Source organism: Lactuca saligna, chromosome 9, assembly GCF_052625555.1.
Source record: "Lactuca saligna cultivar CGN05327 chromosome 9, ASM5262555v1, whole genome shotgun sequence".
Lineage (NCBI taxonomy): Eukaryota > Viridiplantae > Streptophyta > Magnoliopsida > Asterales > Asteraceae > Lactuca > Lactuca saligna.
Window position 1 is genome coordinate 140,265,832 of NC_136425.1, and position 20,535 is coordinate 140,286,366.

At 36.7% G+C, this 20,535-nt stretch overlaps 2 protein-coding genes across 2 annotated transcripts; one reads left to right on the top strand and one right to left on the bottom strand.

The window, feature by feature from the left end:
- The first annotated feature begins 464 nt into the window (after positions 1-464).
- On the top strand, positions 465-4,558 carry LOC145014633 (PWWP domain-containing protein 1-like). Its single transcript, XM_078973049.1, has 2 exons — positions 465-1,513; positions 2,398-4,558. The coding sequence occupies exons 1-2, from the start codon at positions 802-804 to the stop codon at positions 4,389-4,391; spliced, it is 2,706 nt and encodes a 901-aa protein (XP_078829175.1). The 5' UTR covers positions 465-801; the 3' UTR covers positions 4,392-4,558.
- Positions 4,559-12,901: 8,343 nt separating this feature from the next.
- LOC145015213 (autophagy-related protein 18a-like) lies at positions 12,902-15,204 on the bottom strand. Its single transcript, XM_078973661.1, has 4 exons — positions 14,210-15,204; positions 13,488-13,695; positions 13,263-13,389; positions 12,902-13,145 (listed from the first exon to the last, which is right to left on the bottom strand). Exons 1-4 carry the CDS (start codon positions 15,041-15,043, stop codon positions 13,052-13,054), a joined length of 1,263 nt encoding a protein of 420 aa, XP_078829787.1. The 5' UTR covers positions 15,044-15,204; the 3' UTR covers positions 12,902-13,051.
- Between the last annotated feature and the right edge of the window lie 5,331 nt (positions 15,205-20,535).

Below are 20,535 nucleotides of genomic sequence, written 5' to 3' on the forward strand. Positions count from 1 at the left end.
GTATATGTATATAAAAATGAATAATAGTTGAAAATACATATAAAAATATTAATTATATACAAAATTTTCACATTAAGTCACTTATTTCAAACGAAGTTGTGCTACCAAGTCAGACCTTATTTTAGAACATTGGTAATAACCACTTATATAAAATTATAACAATTAATAGTTAAGTTAACTATAGGTTTTGATTTGATACTGATATTATTTATTTCATTTATAAATATTAAATAATAATTTGTTAAAAATTATTATTTTAATTAATAATTATACTTTCTGTATAAGGTGCCGGATTTGCTAGTATAAACAAAAATATACTTTACAAATAAAAGAACTTTGCAAGACCTTAGTGAATTGCATTCAGTTATGCATGAAAAACACATGATATCATGTTTTTTTAATACTATCGAAATATTTTAACACATTTCTAAAATTGGAAAGAATTGCAGAAGTATTTATTAATTTTAATTTCTCACAATTAAAAAGCTAAAAACGCCTTGCATCGCCGAAGCTCGGCAGAATCTCTCCTAGGGTTTTGATAACCACACATCCCCTCCGGTGATTGCACATCTTCCACCGTTGCCGCTTGTATGTTCTACCAATTCCATCCCTTATTCTTTATTCTTCATCATTGTAATCTTTCTTTATGATCTTGAATCAAACGATCGTACAAATTACAAACCCTAGACAGAATCAGAATCTGTTGTTGATGGCATAGTAAAGTAAAATCTTCATCGGCATATAGAATTGGCTCCTCCGACAACGTCATGAAAGTGTAGGTCGGTGTGTTGCGGTGGTAGCATGGGTAGTGTTTCGCAGGAAGGAAATATCGGTAATGTAAACAACAGAGGAGCTGGGGATTCGATAGAGGTATCTCTTGATTATGGATTTGAAGTAGGGGATATGGTTTGGGGAAAAGTGAAATCCCATCCTTGGTGGCCTGGCCATGTGTACAGTGAAGAGCTTGCAACCCCGTCAGTCCGCCGATCAAAGAAGGATGGTCTATTGTTGGTTGCGTTTTTCGGTGACAGTAGCTATGGATGGTTTGATTCTTCAGAACTTATGCCATTTGATTCCAATTTTGCCGAGAAGTCTCTACAGACTAATTCAAAAACATTTGTTAAGGCTTTGGAGGAGGCAATTGATGAAGTAAGGAGGCGGAGTGCTCTTGGATTGTCTTGTATGTGTCGGAATGAGCAGAATTTCAGGAAGACCGATGCACAGGGTTTTGTTGCTGTTGATGTGGTGGATTATGAGCCTGGAGCTGTATATTCAATTAACACAATTCGGAAAGCCAGGGAAAGTTTCCAGCCAAGATTAGCTCTTGATTTTGTAAGGGAGCTGGCTTTAGAACCTACAGATGAACATGATGACATTGATTTTATAAAGAATAAGGCCATTGTTATGTCTTACAGAAGGGCAGTTTATTATGATCAGGCATTTGGTGGTGATCTTATTCGCCCATTACCTGCATCTATACAAGTATCAACCTCTGGAAAAAAGCCATCTAAAGGTATTGATAAATGTTCTTTTTTGTTTCTTTTCCCTCTTTATTTCTTCTTTCATATCAACTGGTTGAAAACCCCCTACTACTAGATGTTCTTAACTTCTTATGGTGGTCTTACTTACCTTTGTTAAATTGCTTTTTGCTGTGTGTTTTGAAGTTTCCTGAATGATTGTTTCGTATTTCCTTTTCATGTCAAAGTGGTTTTATCTCATAACAAAGAACATTTTAGGGCTGATTAAATTTACTGCTTGGGAAACATGAAGGAGCAAGTTTACTAATGTTCCCATGGCATGAACTGAAAAAAAAAAAATGAGATATCATAAAAGTTAAAAGACTTATATCTATATTGATTCTCATCATTATGCCAAATCGAAACCTACCTTCAACACATAATCAGGGTTAGAATTAATATATCACATGCTTTTGAGCAAATGCACTTCACCATTGTTATTGTGGTGATATGCAAAAATTGGACATCTTTTAGGTCCTTGTTAGTTATAATTATTTCTTATTGTAATTTGTTTATTCTTGGTAGTTAGAATGTAACTATAAGGTAGTGTTTGGTATGATGGAATCGGGGAAGGAATGGAATGGAATGGTTCATTCCGTTGAATGAAAAAAAGAAAACTTTATTGGTTTTAATGAGCATTTATTATGTTTAGTTTCTTTCCTTTTGTTGATGAAAGCTCAATAGGTATAAACTTATAATTAAAATAATTAATAGAGTAGATAATTCATAATTATACATTCTATTTAAGATATATTCTAATAAAAATTCATATTCCATTCCTACATAGTACAAACCACAAGCCAACCAAACATGATCATGGAATGGAATTCAATGACTCATTCCATTATCTCACTCTCACATGAGTTGTTACTTTTTACAGCTCCATTGAGTGGGCGACAGGTGTTTAGTGACACTCCAAGCAAGCTTAAAACCCCTGCAAATGCTAAACCTAATAAACCTAAGACAGATAAATATCTTTTCAAAAGAAGACAAAAAGTCAAAGAGTCAACCCCTGAAGATATAGAAGATCCAATACTTGCAACATTAAAAGTTTCAACCAATGAAGACACATCCAAACCCATTATTGTTCCAGAATCATCCAATAATCCTCTTGATTTTGAAATCAACATACCCATTATTTCTCTAATTCACAAGTCTTCAAATCTCCAAAAGCTTGTCACCCAAAATGGCTTTCCAAATTCACACCCCCTTAAAATTAGTTCCCCAGAGAAGAAGATAAAGAAAAGAAAAAAAGAATCTTCAATGGAGAAAGTTGATCTTCTGGAAGAACAAAAGAAAAGAAAAAAAGAATCTTTAATTCATGATCATGATCATGATGGTGATAGCCCTGAAATGGAGCTGCCACGTGTCCTAGCAGATTTGCATTCATTAGCTCTTGATCCTTTTCATACTAATAACAGAAAACTCCGGCAGATTTTTCTAAAGTTCCGGTCACTTGTATTCCAAAAAAGCTTAAACTCAGTCACTCAAAACGGAATTAAATCCCCGGTGGTTGCCGGAGCTCCACCGGTAAAACCACCACCACCACCGCCACTGTCGGGTGGAATCAAGCGGGATCACGATGAAGAAACCGTTGTGAAAAAGAAAAAGATAAAGAAAATCGATGAAGATGGCGGGCGGCAGACGGCAGTTGTAAAACCGAGGAAATCCGGGCAGGAGGTCGGGCAGCGGGTAGAGGAAGAGGAACGGACTACTTTAAAGATGGAGTTTCCATCTGGAGAATCTTTGCCGTCTATTAGTGAGCTGAAGGCGAAGTTGGGGCGTTATGGAACGATGGATCATGATGGGACCCGCATATATTGGAAGACTTTTACGTGTCTTGTGGTTTACAAATATAAGGCGGATGCTCTGGCGGCATTGAAGGCGGTCACCGCCACCGGAAGTTCAAGTTGCAGTCTGTTTGGGAGCACCAATGTAAAGTATAGTCTCAAGGAGATTTCTAATTCTGAACCGCCTGACAAAGTCTCTGACCGCCAGCTGCTAGTGGAGGACACGGCGGCTGTGGTGGTGGTGGTGGATACGCCGGTGAAATCGTGTTTGAAGAAATCCGGTGGTGGTGAAGATGGCGGCAGAAAGATTTCTCGTGTAAAATTCAATTTGGCCAGAGACGAAAGAGTGTCGGTGGCACCGCCACCACCGCCGCCGCTAGTTCCTTTGCAGCCGCTTCCTTTAGCATCACCGCCACCACCACGGAGGTCTATGAACTACATCAAACCATCGGCACCACCATCATTGCCGCCACAGTCGATGTTGGTGGCACCACTGCCATCGCCGCCGCCGCTAGTTCCATTGCAGCCACCACCTTTAGCATCTCCGCCACGACAACGGAGGTCTATGAACTACAGCAAACCATCAGCATCACCATCATTGCCGCCACAGTCGATGTTGGTGGTACCACCGCCATTGCCGCCACCTTTAGTTCCATTGCAGCCGCCGCCTTTAGCATTTCCGCCACCACAACGGAGGTCTATGAACTACAGCAAACCATCGGCACCACCATCATTGCCGCCACAGTCGATGTTGGTGGTACCACCGCCATCGCCGCCACCTTTAGTTCCATTGCAGCCGCCGCCTTTAGCATCTCCGCCACCACAACGGAGGTCTATGAACTACAACAAACCATTGGCACCACCATCATTGCTGCCACAGTCGATGCTGGTGGCACCACCACCGCCACCGCCACGACCGCTAGCTCCAGCACCACGGTTAAACAGACCTGCCGCCATGCCACCAGCACCGCTGCGGCCAAATGTTGATATTGCACAGCAAATGGTGAGCCTTTTGACAAGATGTAATGATGTGGTGGCACATGTTACGGGTATTTTAGGATATGTGCCTTACCATCCTTTGTAAAATGAGCATGTGTTTGTTCTTTGTTGTTAAAAAATGGATTTGTCATGAAAATTAAATTGCCATGTGTAATGTAAAACAAGTGGTGAAATGATTTGAGGCTAACTGTAGTTGAGAGGGGAATATATGACAAAACAAAAGTATAGAGATGGATTTTTTTAATTGTGACCTTATGGTGTTCCATCTTCTAAGTAAGCTTGCTTTCTTTCGTTATGTTGCTAATATTGGGTTTGTTTAAATTTGATTTTTCTTGTACTTCTTGATTGGTTGTTGATCTTGTGTATGACTTTTACGGACGTGATGCACAAGTTGATAGTATGGAATCTTTTTTTTTTTTTTTTAATTATTATCATGTACAAAATTTTGGACATGAGCTTCTTCTTTCGGCTTTTGTTGGGCAAAAGTTTTTGAGCAGTAGTAGGAAAAACTAGAAATGTAGATGAGAAATTGTTGGGTTCTTTTGAATGAGATGAAGAATGCATGATTTACACATTGGGAGATAAATGTGGAGTATGCAACAGACCAAAAGGTTAAAACATATGTGAGTCAGTAGATCTTGATCATAATGAATGAAGAATTTGTTATGTTGGCATAGAATTTAGACCAATTTATGTATTATTATTTATATGCATAGAAACCACCAAAGAAACTAACATAAAGACAGCCAACGTAGTGGTATACCACCACTAGTCCACTACCATCGTGATAAACCGATATTGTGCTAGATGATGTCCTATCTTGGTTGCAATATTTAGAGGATATCGCTGAATGTTGGCATTTGGAAGAAACCCTATTGATTTGTGTGAAATTGTTTGGAATTATGGGTGAACTTTCATACATGTTGCCTTAACTTGATGGGCTTTGAGAGTCTCTCCTAGTCCTATCTAAGTTGATGACATACATGTCGTGCATGCCTTTTAGTGTGACATGATCTCGACTGCAAGTTGTTTTCCCATGGTTTCTGGTTTGCATCGTTGTTCGGTTGAGATCTCATTGTGCGTAGATGCCCAACGGTTGCATCTTGCGCATTTACTACCCTTGCAACCACTCCCACATGTAGGTTTGCTTTGGTGGATCTCTTTATTTCCCCCCTAAATATCAAGGATGATGTTCATTTCATTTAGCACCTAAATGCACATAAGTCACTTGACTTTATTTGGCTTCAACTCGTTTGAGCATGTCCTGAGTCATCATACATCACCTGTGATTCCATTTATGGTGTTTCACTCCCTTTATACCATGTATAACCCATCATCCATCTAGCTTGTATAAAGTATTAGCAAACAATATTTGGTAAATTTGTAACCTTTTCAAATAACTCCATAAAAGCACAGTCTAAAATCATCCATGGGCACTTTTGATAGGTATATTGTGCCTTTATTTTCACCAATCTTTGCACATTGGGGCCTTATCCCACACCAATGGTCTGGCATCCCAATTCAAGACTTTTATCATCCGATCTTCATTAGTCATCTTGTGTCCAAATAACTTTCATAATGAAACAAAGTTATGAAAGCTCGTATAACTTAAGATTCTAATTGGTATACCATTCACATTTGTACTCAAAATTGGAGTCATTTGGCCTCTACATTGGGTGCCTTATTTCTTGATTTCTCATCTTACCCTTGGCATCTAGTGTTGATAACTTGCATAAACTCTATCATACTCCTCTAATTGCATCTTTTCTGTTGCAACCATCATTGATTTGAAACTTGCTTTCTTCAATAAATCTTGTGCATGGTGTGGTTTGTCCTTAGACATAATACTTGCTTAGATGTGTGATTTCCTTCTTTGTTGGGCTTTTTTTTTCCTTGTTCCAAACTAGGACAAGACTTTTCGTCCATCTTTATTAGGAAAAACGTCATAAATACTGTTTACAACTTTTTTTTTTTTTTTTTTTTTTTTTTTTTTAGATTTTCCCAATAAATTTGTTTTTAGGGTCATTAATTCCTCACATTTATTGTAATTTTTTCGTTTATACCACTTAACCAGTATCCCTTGCATTAGTCGGTTACCAACTGCCTACATGGATGCCATTGAGCTCATTAATCCTACCTGGAAGCAACAAACCCACACTTAGGATTGGTTATAAATGTTTGTCCCCAAGAGTTGGTCTCACGCACACCTTCTCCATTCTTCAACGATAAAATGACAACTTCATCTTCAAGATCGATCTTTAATGGTGGTTCAAGAAGGAGGAACAATAAGGTAATAAGATGTGATTGTGGTGATGTTTGTGGCATCTCAGTCTCATGACACCAGATAATCTAGGAAGAAAATTTGAAGGCGACCCAAGTTATCAAGTAAAACCCTAATTATTGTTTGTAGTCAGGGTCGGTCCAGACGGTGGGCAACTTGGGCGACCACCCAGGGCCCACGTCTCCAGGGGCCCAAAATTTTTGGGATGTGTAGTGTGTATATATATATATATATATATATATATATATATATATATATATATATATATAAACAAATTATTACCTAAATGATTTTTAGGGCCTAAAGTTTTTCAAACTCAAATTAGCTCAAAAGATAAACAATTTGGCTTGCTTGTTATTGCTAATTGAATGCGTTTATAGTGAAAAATAAATGATATTTTTTTGAATCTTTATTATATTTGTCTTTAAGGGGCATTTTTTTTTCTTTTCGCTCAGGGTCCCACATATGTTTAGACCGGCCTGTTTGTAGTTGTGGTTACCCTAAGTTTCTGGAGAGGAATCTATGAAAATTTTCCCCTATTTTTTGTTTGTTGTAGGTTGGAAGGTAGCAACTGTGATTTTCTCAAATGGTCCGATGAAGAGGTTGCTTAAAAGATGGATTTGTCGCACAGAGCAAATTAAGACTACATTAGAAGTAATCTTAAGGTTGTTAGTGGTTATAATGGTGATGGTAGTAATAGTGGTTATTAAGATGTAATTTTCGTGTATTTGCAATCTATTAAGGGTAATGTAGACTTTTACATGTATTTGCAATGTTTTAATGGTAACAATTCCCCATTTCCTATATATGTTGCAATTTTTTGCCAGAGAATGTTATTTACATGTTAATAGCAACATCATTGAGAATAAGGATCAGAAGATTAGGATGTTAAGGGTAAAGTACACTGTTCAAATGATAACGTTCACAATGAATGTACATTGTTGCAATGGTGACATTCACAATGAAAATACATTGCAGAACTGAAATGTAAGGTTATGAAGATGTTGGTCAACTGAAAGTACAATGCTCAAATGGTAAATTCACAATGGGATTACATTACAGAAATGGTAACATTAACAATGGAAATACACTACTAAAATGGAAAAAGATGAATACATGTGAAATAAAAAAAGTAAACAAAATACCATAGCATATATGGGGGCATCAATTATAAATCTTAATAAAAACCATCCATTACTTAATTTCTACTAGCATGTAGCAACCATCCATTTATATACCATAATATGTACCAAAAAGCGTAACTATATCCAAAAAAGGCAACCCATAATGTAACACAAAACAAAATGGATGTAAGTTGCAAGTAGTGTGGGTGTATACCAAAAGATATACCAAAAAGGGCTACCTATACAATTTCCCAACTATAACATCCCCACTTTTTCCCCCATATACCTATCTAACTACTCCAAATCTACTGGATAGGTAGATGTGGAACCCCTTCCATCTTTGTCAAAACATGGCTTCTTCAATTTTAGAAGGATGATTCATTTAGAGGGTTTTCTTATCCTTCTCACTAGTATATGCCCTTCATCATCAACATCATTTCCTTCATCATCAACATCATTTCCTTCCATATCTTCACCAACATGTGGATGCTCAATATCATTAACCTTACCATCAACTATAACTCTTTCACTATCATCCATAACAACCTTATTTCCATCTATATCTACTCCATCATATGGTTGCTTAATACCAACACCCTCACCATCATCCATAACAACATCATTTCCCTGCATAACTGCTCTTCATCATGTGGTTGCTCAATACCAATACATTCACCATCATCCTTAATAGCATCAACATATGGAATATCCTCAACTTCATTTAGTTCATGTGAATCTAAATTGGAAATATACTTATTAACAAAGGGCATAAGCAGTTAGATATAAGAAAATGATAAAGTGATAAGTATTATCTCAACATGTGGCATATCATCCACTTCAAGTTGCACCCCTCTCATGCTCTCTATTTCTTCCATGTTATATCTTGCCTCAAGTAGGTCTATTACACCTTCTAGATTCAACATTACTATCTCTGGGAGAATATCACTTGCATTTCCCTCAATGATATCTTTTCAAGATTACCCTCATTCTTAGATTGACTTCTTTCATCATTACCTTCTAGATCCAACCCCTCCATCAACAACCCCTTTAACTATCACTTCACCTGCTGCAATTCCACCACCTCTTCTAATACCCAACTTCTTTTTAGTTCTAATAGATCTTGAATTTGATGCTTGATTTGGGTCAGATTGGTTCTTTTTCCTCATCTTCTTTGGTGGTTGTACCATATGTGTAAGCGATTACCTCTTAGTTATCGCACCCGATGCTTGAATTGGTACCTTCCTTGGCCTTAGTATCTTCTTTGGTGGATTAGGAATTAGTTCCCTAGTTGCATTCTTGCATCCTTTTGATTTATGGCCATACTCAAAACACTTACCACATCTCGCAACTCTTCCTATAGAAAATATTCCTTCACTTTCACTTACACGCCTCCTTTTACTGATCTTTGGCCTACCATGTATTCTCCTTGACATTGGTGGTAAGATCTTTATGAAAGATGTTTGAGGCCATAGATTTGAACCAATGACCGGATTAATGTAAGTACAATAACAATCAAAGAATTTATTCTTCGAAAATATATCATTAATATATACATAAGGTGTTTGATGGATATATTTAATGGTTGCTTGAGCATTGAGACATGGGATCCCAGCTAAATCCCATAACATGCAAGTATAGTGCCTCACATCCAAATCCACCATATAGCTATCACATCATCTCTTGGTTTCAAAGACATTTCCTTGAATATGAATTATTAACCAGAACCTATATCCGCAAGTATTGTGTTAGCATGTCACCTCATGAGAGAAAAAGTAAAGTATAGTGTAACTGTTTTACTTCATGTTCTTTCCAAAAAGCTTCATCTTCTTTAATACCGCTCGACAGATATTGGTATTCCATTTAGTGTATTACTCATTCATGTGAGCAAACATGTCCATGATTTATATCCTAATTTCCCCAAGCATTGTGATCAATGGTTTTTCCTAGCATCCACAATGATGTAGTTGAAACACTCTGAAATACCATTCTCCACTGCTTCACACTCATACCGAGTACTTATGTAAGCTTTACACCATGTATGGGGTTCTTTGGACATCAGATGCTCATATACACTAGGACTGAGATCCTTAATTGAATTCATGTGTCTTTTGAAGTCACCTTCCACACAAATCATAGCTGCAGCCCATAACAACCTTTTAAACACCAAGCCAGTGTAAGATTTTCTTAAATTTGCATATGTGTCTAGCACATTGCCTGTGCTCTACAAGTGGCAAGAGATCCTTCACAGATTCAAGTAATTCCTGCAGAGAAACCATGTGATCTACATGATGGTTGTGGATTGGTTTTAAAAGTTTAAAATTTTTCATGAATTTTATGGATGTTACATCATGTCTAAAGAACACGTTAGGCTATATTTTTCTGCTTTTGGTGTTAATATGAAACAAAATGAATGCAATTTGGTCAAGATAATAAAACATGTATGTAAATAGTCAATTGACCAAATGGAAGAATTTTGGAAAATAACTCAATGGTGTTGCCTAAGGTCTATTTTGTAATGTTAATTACATATTATGTACAACTATATTTTGTACTATAATGTTTTCCATAGTGACATATCTACATATCTGGTCCTTAGATTTTAGATTGTGTAAGAAGATGAATATGACATACGTCTATAAATTAGAGAACTAAACTATAATAGTTATATAATTTATCTATAAGGTGCAATTATAAGAATTTATCACGCATTTAGGAAATGCATAAGAGGGTAATCGAGCAATCATTTTCATTTATGTTCATATTTTACTTATAAACACCAGCATCATGTGAGAACAATATATATCCATCATAAACTCAATGAAAACACCTTTCTATGAAAGTTAAAAGAATCATGAGACCGTCATCTTCAAAATCAAAAAGATATATTCTCTAATTAAGTATTTTTCATTTGTTCTAAGATTCATCGTGTTTATGTTTAGGGTTGATCTACTTAGGGGTGTAATTGAATCAAGCTACTTAGGGGTCGATAAGTAGTTGAGCTCGAACTACCATCCTAGAAATTTGTCTCAACTAAAAAAAATCGAGCTCGAGCTCGACTCATGGAGTTGAGCCTTAATTTCAAGCTTGAGCTCGGGGTCAATAAACTAATTGAGACTTTCGATCTCATCTCCACTCGACTCAGTTAGCTATTAGAAAAATTAAAATTACATTAAACTACAATAGAAATGTGATTAAGCTCGTGAGCTCGACTCAATTCGACTCTATAATATATAAATATGAATAAAATAAAGAGTAAAAAATTAAATATACCATTGCTCAATTAAGCTCACGAGTTTCATGAGTCGAGTATTCCGATACTCAGCTCAATAATGTATTCGAGTAGCTCGAGCTTGAGCTTGACTCAACTTGAACCGAATCAATTTCGAGTATATTTCAAGTCCGTCTCAAGTATCTCGCGAGTTGTATCAACTCAGTTACACATTAGGTCCACGGGTTTTGAAGGCCATGTGAGAAAAATAAAAATAAGGCCTTACATTTTTGAATTAGGAGTGGATTAGCAACGGCAGCGGATTATCAGCGGATTATCACAGATAGCTACATATTAGCGACTGATCAACGATGGATAGCTACATATTAGTGACAGAATAGTTGCAGTTATAATTCCAGATCCATGTGCAGCCACACACCCCGACAACTCCTCATGATCGGTTATGTCCATTTTGAATTGATATTGTGATTATGCCTATAAAATTGAACACTTGCATCGCAACCCTTGTTCAAATTCATAGCAACATTAGAATGTTTACAAATTATAAAATTTAAAACAGCAGTATAATGAAATATACATACATAAATATAGTTGTATAATTGTGTACATGAAAATATATAAGATCAACGTAGATATCCTCCGATGATGCGTGGGTAATTAACCCGTTAATACGTTGCTTTTTTTTTTTTTTTTTTTTTTTCCTATCACAATTTACAACTATAATGTCACCCAAGAGGTACTTCCATAGCACCACTGAACCTAGAAATCCGCCACATCCTAATCCGAATCAGAACTACCACCGCCCTCAATCTCCTCCCCTAATGCTACTCCGAGTAAGGCTGCTCCGACTCCGGCACCAAAATCAAGCAAACTTCCGCCGATGCCTTTCTTCTTTTTCTTCTTCTTTTTCTTATCTTTCTTGTCTTTGTCCTTGTGGCTTTTATCTTTGTGATCTTTGTCCTTGTGATCTTTGTCCTTGTGGTCCTTGTCCTTATCTTTATCCTTCTTTTTCTCCTTTTCACCGCCATGATAAGGTGGCTGGCCTGATTCCGGTGGATACCCGGCATATTGTGGCTGTTGCGGAGGATAAGGTTGGCCCGGTGGGTAGGAACCTGGAGGGTATGCCCCATTTGGTGGCGGAGGTTGGTTTGGATATGCGCCATTTGGTGGGTATCCGGCGTATGGTGGTGGTTGGTTTGGATACGGTCCATTTGGTGGTGGTTGGTTTGGGTATGGTCCATTTGGCGGTGGTTGGTTTGGATATGGTGCATATTGAGGCGGTGGAGCGCCACCCTGAGATGGTGGGTATGTGTTTTCCGGAGGTGGCTGGGCCACTTTATCCGATTTGGTGGGTTCATTAGCCATGGTGATGGTCCCACCTGTTGTACTAAACTAATATTAGATTTGTGTTGGGTTGTTTTTTTTTTTTTTTTTTTTTTTCCCGTTTTTTATGTGGATTCGTTTGGAAATAAATAAGAGAAGGTTGCGACTTGTGAATACGAGAGAAGTAAGGAGATACATTTATTCTTCAAAAGTTTATCCTCTTTTCACTCCTTTTCATCCAATTTCTCTATCGTTTACTTATATTTTAATGTTATGTTTTGCAATATTTTAAGAAAAAGAAAAGAAATTTGATGATATCGTAGTTTATGATATTTTTGTTGCCTTCTCTTTTGAAGTATTTGATCAACTATAATCTTCCAAATTTTAACCAGACTTCGCATTTTACAACTACGTCATCATCGTTGTCTTCTTTTTGTAGTATTTGCAATTTGGCATTGATTACACAATCTTCGAAATTCAAATCAGACTTTGTATTGTACAAATGCGTCATCATCTTTCTACCATATATACGACACTCTGTCCTCAAGCCCAAGTGAAATTCAATAACGAATATTGTAATTATAATAGATTTTTTTCAAGCTATTTGATTAAATCTTTCATGAGCCTAACAGGTAAAATCGCACAAAATTCACTATTATTAGAGTAGAGTAGAGGATATACATATTTACAAACCCACGTGGAAACCATGTCATCAAATTAAATGACCGGAAAAGAACAGTACAAAAGACACGTGTCCATGACCATGACCATGTCCACCTCATTGTTTGTCAAGAGAATGTTTCATCTGGCTTCAAGAAATTGTGTGTTTCCACCACACTCATCTCCCCACCACCTACCGGATTGAACTCGCATCTATAGAAACTGCAAAACAAAAATCAATTGTTAAATCTGTTCATCGAAGAAAAAGATGATCGAACAAAAAAGATGATGAGGGTATTTATGTCTTTTCAAAACAAATATCAATAATTAAATTATTACCTCCCATCCATTCCAAGGATCACAACCGTGTTCTTTTGATGACCAAATCCAACAACGTACTGCAAACCCTCGTTCAAATGGATTCGAGCCACCGACCATTCTGAACTAAAGTATTTTGGTAGTACTACTGAAAGAGAAAAGTACCATAAAGCAAACACCATGTCAGATGTCAATCAATCAGGTATTTTATCCTGCAACTGTTGAAACTTGAACCCTTTTCTCTACCTTTCATGAAAGATAAATGTGAAACCACCGATGGAGTTGTGTTAATATGCTCCGATGGAGTTTGTGATGATTCGATTGCTGATTGTCCGTAATCAACTTTTAAGTTGAAAACATGAACCGTTCCCCTGTCACTTGAGACAGCTAGCCTTTCTGCGGTTGCAGAGAAAGCAAGGCTGTAGATGTCTGCTTTATCTGACCCTCTCCTTACCTACATTCCATATGTTAGAACAATTTGTTCTAAAAAGGTGCTACGAATTCGTACACTTACGAATTCGTACACCTAATTACTTATTGTACATCCCTTGATTTAACATAAATGTATAAATGTTAAATCAGGGATACGAATTCGTATCCCTAATTACTTATTGTACATCCCTTGATTTAACATAAATATATAAATGTTAAATCGGGGATAAATAGATACAATAAGTAATTAACATCTAGTTTTAAAAACGTTTATGTTAGAACAATTTGTTCTAAAAAGGTGCTACGAATTGGTTCACCTAATTACTTATTGTACATCCCTTGATTTAACATACTATAAATGTTAAATCGGGGATAAATAGATACAAAATAAGTAATTAACATCTAGTTTTAAAAACGTTTTTATTAGAAAATTAGACAATCTATGTTTCCTTAATGAATTAAACTAAAAACTATTATTTATTGGATATAAATGAAGTAACAATCAAAATAAAAAATTAAATGGAGAATTAGAATACCTCTTGAAGCAATAAACCATCGAGAGTGTTGAAGATTCGAACCAGAGTTCCTTTTCTACTAGCAGTAGCAAGCAAACGGCCATCATGAGTAAGAGCAAGACACTTAATTCTGGAATCATGTGCATTTATAAACTTGGTTTGTTTCGAAGAGTAATGTTCTACTCTGATTTCCCCTTTTCGTAAACCTGGACACACCAACACCATTGATCCAGCAAGATGAGAAACCTCACATAATCCCTTAGGGTTTGTGAATGTATCAATCTGTTGCAAAAGCTTCAAATCCGCAAAGTTATAAACATATATCTTCTGAGCTAAAATCACAACAATCCGATCCCGACGGAGTCTCACAGACTTAACTTCCGACCTGAACGACAATTCACCGATGCATCGGCTCTGATGGTCGTCCCAAATCATCACTTTGTTTAAAGGATACTGTGGATCGGGTCCGCCGCCGACTAAGGCGAGGATGTTACAACGGAAGAGCATCTGGACGACACCGATACCGCCTCCGGTGTCATAGTCCCGGCGGAAAATTTCACGGAAGGGGTCGCAGTTGAAGATACGGAACCCACGGTCGGTGCCGGCTGCGAAACAACCGGAGTCTTGGTTGAAGGAGAGGTAAAGGAGGTTTGGTAGTTCGATGGCGGCGGTGGAGTGGTGGGAGTCCGGTGAGGTGGGTGTGAGGGATTTGGTTAAAGGAGGAGGTGGGTCATCGAGTGATTGTTGGTGGTGGGGTTTGGAAGACGATGGAGATGAGGTCTGTTTGTCCATGGATAGCGTTATGGAAGAAATTGAATCAAGGGTATTGGATGGAGGGGTTGAGATTGTCGTCATATGTATCAAGCGAATTCAGACGAATATGATTACGATGATGAAGGACAACGGCGGCGATGAGCGATGAGGGAAGGCAGCTGAAGCTTCTTATGAGAGAAGATTGCAGACTTCACCTCCTTTTGGAGTTATTAGTTGATTGAAAGCAAGAATTTTTATTCCGCTAAAATACATGTGAAATTGAAGTTATTGAACCTAAAATATAGGCAAGTTATAGGAATGACCCATGTGGTTTGGAGTATTACATGTTACACCCATGTGGTTTGGAGTATTACATGTTACTCCCTAACTTTTTTCTTTAAAATCTGGAATATGATTTTGTTTTGTTTTGGATTTGATGCTATACTAGTAGACATAAAATGACTATATTACTTTTTTTTTTTTTTTTTTTTTTTTTTTTTTAATTTGTTATCAGTTAATATGTAATAATATATTAGATAATTAAACGGTCCCACTTATCACACATTTCTTCTCTAATCGGTCGATCAGATCACCCTCCTTTCTCATGATCTCCTCAGCCAACACTATCACCCACCCCTCCTCTCTCCACTATCTTCACCGCTCAGATGATTTGTAATGGGGCTGTAGTGAATTGATTTTACTAAAACACTTCTTAAAAAACAATTTGATAAAAAAGCCAAATTTGTGAATGTAGTTTACATAATCAAAATAACATTCACGGTTCACACAAACACTGGCCCTACTACTTAAATTTCACGTGTGAGAAACAGATTATCATCTTCAATACCAACCTTATAATTTATCGTGAACTAAGAAAATTCCCACTTTTGACTTTTGAGGAGCAAACATAACTTCAAGATATAACCAATTTAATCTATTGTCTATTAACTTAAGTATGAGAAACAAATCATTGCCTATTAATCCAATTCCTTCTGACTTCATCATGGAATGTCAACTTTTACACTTGAGAACCCCTACACTTTAATATATACCATCAAAATCTTCAAAAAAAATTTAGTTATTTCTTTATTTAAACAACTTAAATGTACAAATGGCAACAAAAATCCCAAAAGAACATGATTGTAACATCCGTTTTCTGGGTTAGTATTTTTAATCATTTGGTTCAAGGTTAATTAAGTTTTGGAGAGTACAATTGGTAGCATCGTGAAATTTGGAGTGTAGCGGTACGATGCTTAATGGAATTTGCGGCGCTATGGGTCCGGTTGACCAAACCCTATATCTTAGGATTTGGGGCATATTTAAGGCCATTAACCCTAGGGTTTCATCATTTCACCGAATTCCATTATTAGAGAGCATCCTCTTACAGCCCTAGCATCTCTTTCTTGTGTTCTTGAAATTCCATTTGTGATTCGTGAAGCTTGAAGATGAAGGAAGATCATTGTGGTGCTAAGGAACCTTGTTTCAAGCCTAGATCCAACTTTTTATTTATATTTCTAGAGCTTTATAAGTATAAAGTCTTAGTCTTTATATTTAGTTCTTAGATCTATTTATGATGTCATTTTGATCCTTTTTGGTCTATTTCTTGGGAGTTTGGAGAACTCTATAACTTTATGATTAGATTTTATGAATTGTAGACTTGATTATTGATGGAAAAAATGAGTATGCATGTATTCCCTTCAAGCCATGCATGAGTTATAATCATCTTAAAGTTAGGGTTACAGTTTTGTAACACCCCGTTTTTACTCTATCGTAGAACTTAACATAACAATTTTGTTTATAACTTCAAAGTAGAAATATATTGATTTTTAGCCAAATTAATCATCATATCATGTAGTAGACGTCAATACGATTTCCGTAGATATAAAGAACGCTTAAATTTGACTTTGTATGAAGAAGTTATGATTCTTCGAATTTTCGTGTTCAGCCCAATACAACACAATGTGTCGTAAAAAGTGAATCAGAGATACGTTGCATATTAGCCTAAGTAATCTAAACAAAAGTCATAGTAATTGTAAAAACAAAAGCATGCAAATAAAGAACGTCCAAATCTGACTTCGTATGAGGAAGTTATGATTTTTCAAAGTTTCGATGCGACATAGTACAGCAATGTGCGACATAGAAATTAAAATTTAGATCGGTTGATTGTTAGCCAAAAAAATGTAAACAAGACTTTAAGATCTTGTAAATACGAATCCGTCGATATAGAGATAGTCAATAATGGAATTCATATGAAGAAGTTATGTTTTTCGCTCGTACTTTAACAGTCTAATCTCTATAAAATATGAATTTAAAATAAAGTGAGAATTAGCTATTAAGGTCTAAAGGAAAGTTGTAGTACTCAGAATTAACCGTGCGTTGATATAAATAACATCGAAAAATGAGCTTGTATGCAAAAGTTATGGTCTTTCGAAGAATTCAGAAAATACCTGCTTGTGATGATGTAGCAGCACCAGAGTGCACCACATGGCCGAGTGAGATCTGGGTCTTCCAACCGACACGTCGACGTGGCACCATGAGATTAGGACACTTGGCGCCACGATATGATGACATGTAGCTTGGCCGGAGGCGACGTCGACCAAGTGGCATGGACCATTGAAACGCTAACATGTGACACCAACCAAGACTAGACGCGTCAACTGAAGACGTGACGTGCCTTATTATATGGTACGACGAACCCCCTGTATTTCCCTATAAATAGAAGTCGAAATTCATCTCTTTTGTTCACATATTCCGTCTCCTTTATCTCTTACCTCTCCAATCCTTGAGTCCGATTTTCCGTAAGTTTTTAAAGTACTTCAGCAAGACGCTGAGATATCTAGGAGCCCGAAAAAAAAAAAGAAGCTTTATGTTCGAGATTCTACCCGCAACCTTCCCGATTTCCGCTTTAAATTTATGTACGTTAAGTTGCACTTAATATGCTTTAAATGTAATTTATATTTATATTCATAATCATTATTATGAATCTATAAATAAGATTTATCAGTCATTCTAGTCATAATATTGATTGATCTACGTACGGGAATGATGTCTAGGCTAGATTTAGTGAGGTGTTTAAAGTGGGATTTTCAAACAGTATACCATGTATACCACACGAACCCTACCTCCTATATTATATTATCTAATTGTTCCTTATTTGATCGATCTTGATGTATTCAGTGGGATTGTTGAGGAATCCATAAAATAGTATAAATACAAGCGAATACTAAAGCCCAATAATATTCGTACTTAGGTTGTTTAAAATGGATAAGCTGAAGCATTAGCCCGATAGCTAGCTTTCTGAGGATCTTCCTCCTCAGTCAAGTGAGTTATCTCATTATACTATGTATTACAATATATATACATGTATGTTTGGATATAAGAGCTAGTAGTATAGTCTCTAGGTGCTTAATGTTAGTGTACTTGAAGCTAGTAGAGTAAGAAGTATAGTCCCTATGTTATGTACCAGTAGAGCCAAAAGTATAGCATCTATGTGCTTAAATGTTATTGTACTTGAATTATTCGTTACAGTTAGAATAGAGGTTGATGGTGAAACAACGACATGTCGGGAGCATATTGACCCGAGTGTTGACGATGAAATGGCAAGTAGGTCGTAAGTCTAGATACATGTATTATTGATGGATCAGCGAAAGGTCATGGTCCTGTTGATGGATGGACAAAAGGTCATGAGCCATTATTTGTATGCATGTATATGTATCGTGATATATGGTATTTTGAGGAACTCACTAAGCTTCATGATTACCTAGTTGATTATAAATGTTTTCAGATACTTCTTCGGATCGTTAGAAGGCCAAGGCTTAACTGTACATACACGCATTGACATCATGTTTTCTGCATAATTTAAGTATACTATGATTTAATTGAATCACTAAAAATGAATAATTTATGGTAAAAATCAGGACATTACAAGTTTTGAAGAGATTTAGGCATGATAATGGATAAAGTTGGAAATTTTATCCATTAAGTCAATTAGAAGTGTTAGATATGAGAATTTGGGGTTTTGGACTTAAAGTATTGAGTCCTTAATGAAGAAGGTTGTTAGGCCGGAAATCACGACACAACTTACATAGGGTCACGGTCCGATCTCGGGGGAGTTCACGACTATCTTTGTCGTGATCTCAGTTTGATCCGAAGTTGGTCATGGCATGAAGACCGTTGAATTTTGTTGACCATTGACTTTTGGTCAATCGGGGGATTTCGAGTTACAGACTGAGTTTTAGCATATGAAAGGTTAGGCAGTTCGTGTTGTTGATTATTTGGGAATTCTACTAGTTTGATTCAGCTCTTTGATTTAGGTTAGTCTTCTCACCATATTACTTATGACATGGTATCCCAGCCTAGTAAGGTCTTGCTTGTTGCTTGTATGTTTACATGCTTCGTTGGGTTGGGCCCATTTACATGCTTTGTTGCATTAGACCTACTAGGGTAGACCTTAGGGTCGATCCCATTTACATGATTCATTGGGTTGGACCCTAGTGTTGGGCCCTTTGCATGCTTTGTTGGGTTAGACCTGTTAGGTTAGACCATAGGGTTCGGCCCATTATTGTTGTAACGTTATCATTTTTCACCCCAATTTTTTTATTTTTAAAACACTTATTTAACAAAATACATTAACGAAAGTCTTTTTAAAGAGTTATTATAAAAACATCACCAATGTTACTTTATTATAAGAACATCCCTATCAAAGTTAAGTTTGCAAAACCAATAATAATGGAAAACTCAATGACATGTCTAAATGGAATCAATACTAGAACATAAATTGGAATGTAACTACCCAAAAGCCCCCGATCCTCACCAAGATATCATATCATGCTACTTGTACCAATGCAAGGCAAAATCCACAAGCAAAGAAATAAGTGTCAACAAATTCTAAGTGAGTCAACCATAAGCACAATGCTAGGAAAAACACACATAGCATAACATCACACATTCATCACGTGGATATCATTAAGATCTACCGTTATTTTTTACCTTCTAATATTAGATAAATATTAATTATTGCTAACCCAACCCCTGTGTCCATCACTAACCCATAAGGTAGATACCCCAACCGTAGGTCCATTACTAACCCGTAAGGTAGACACCCTACACGATCACTAACCTGAAGGCAAAACTCGTTCACTACTAAGTGACTGGCCCAACCCTTCTGCATTGGGTCCATCAACAACCCAAGAGGTAAATACCTCGTTCACTACTAGTGTGATCGGCTCAACCTAATCCCCAAAGTGAGGTGCGAATCTCACTCATAACATTGCCCACGATGTGTTGTGTCTACTCCAACGATACAAATACAAGTATGTGCATTGTTGTTCGAGAGTGGTACCTATCATTTCTTTCCATCACTAGAAACTTCCCACCCAAATGTGATGTTTGATCTAGCGCCATCACTAAGCCAATATCACACTAGTCCTCGTAATCATGGACCATGTCTCGAATGGTGGTCTAGAAAAACCACTTGGCATCACTATCGAGTTAAGCTTTTTCCCTTTAGGTGTCTTTCAACCTATAAGGCCTTCACAAGTATCCAGATAGGATACGCACTACAACACCTATTTTCCACACTATTTTAGCTTATG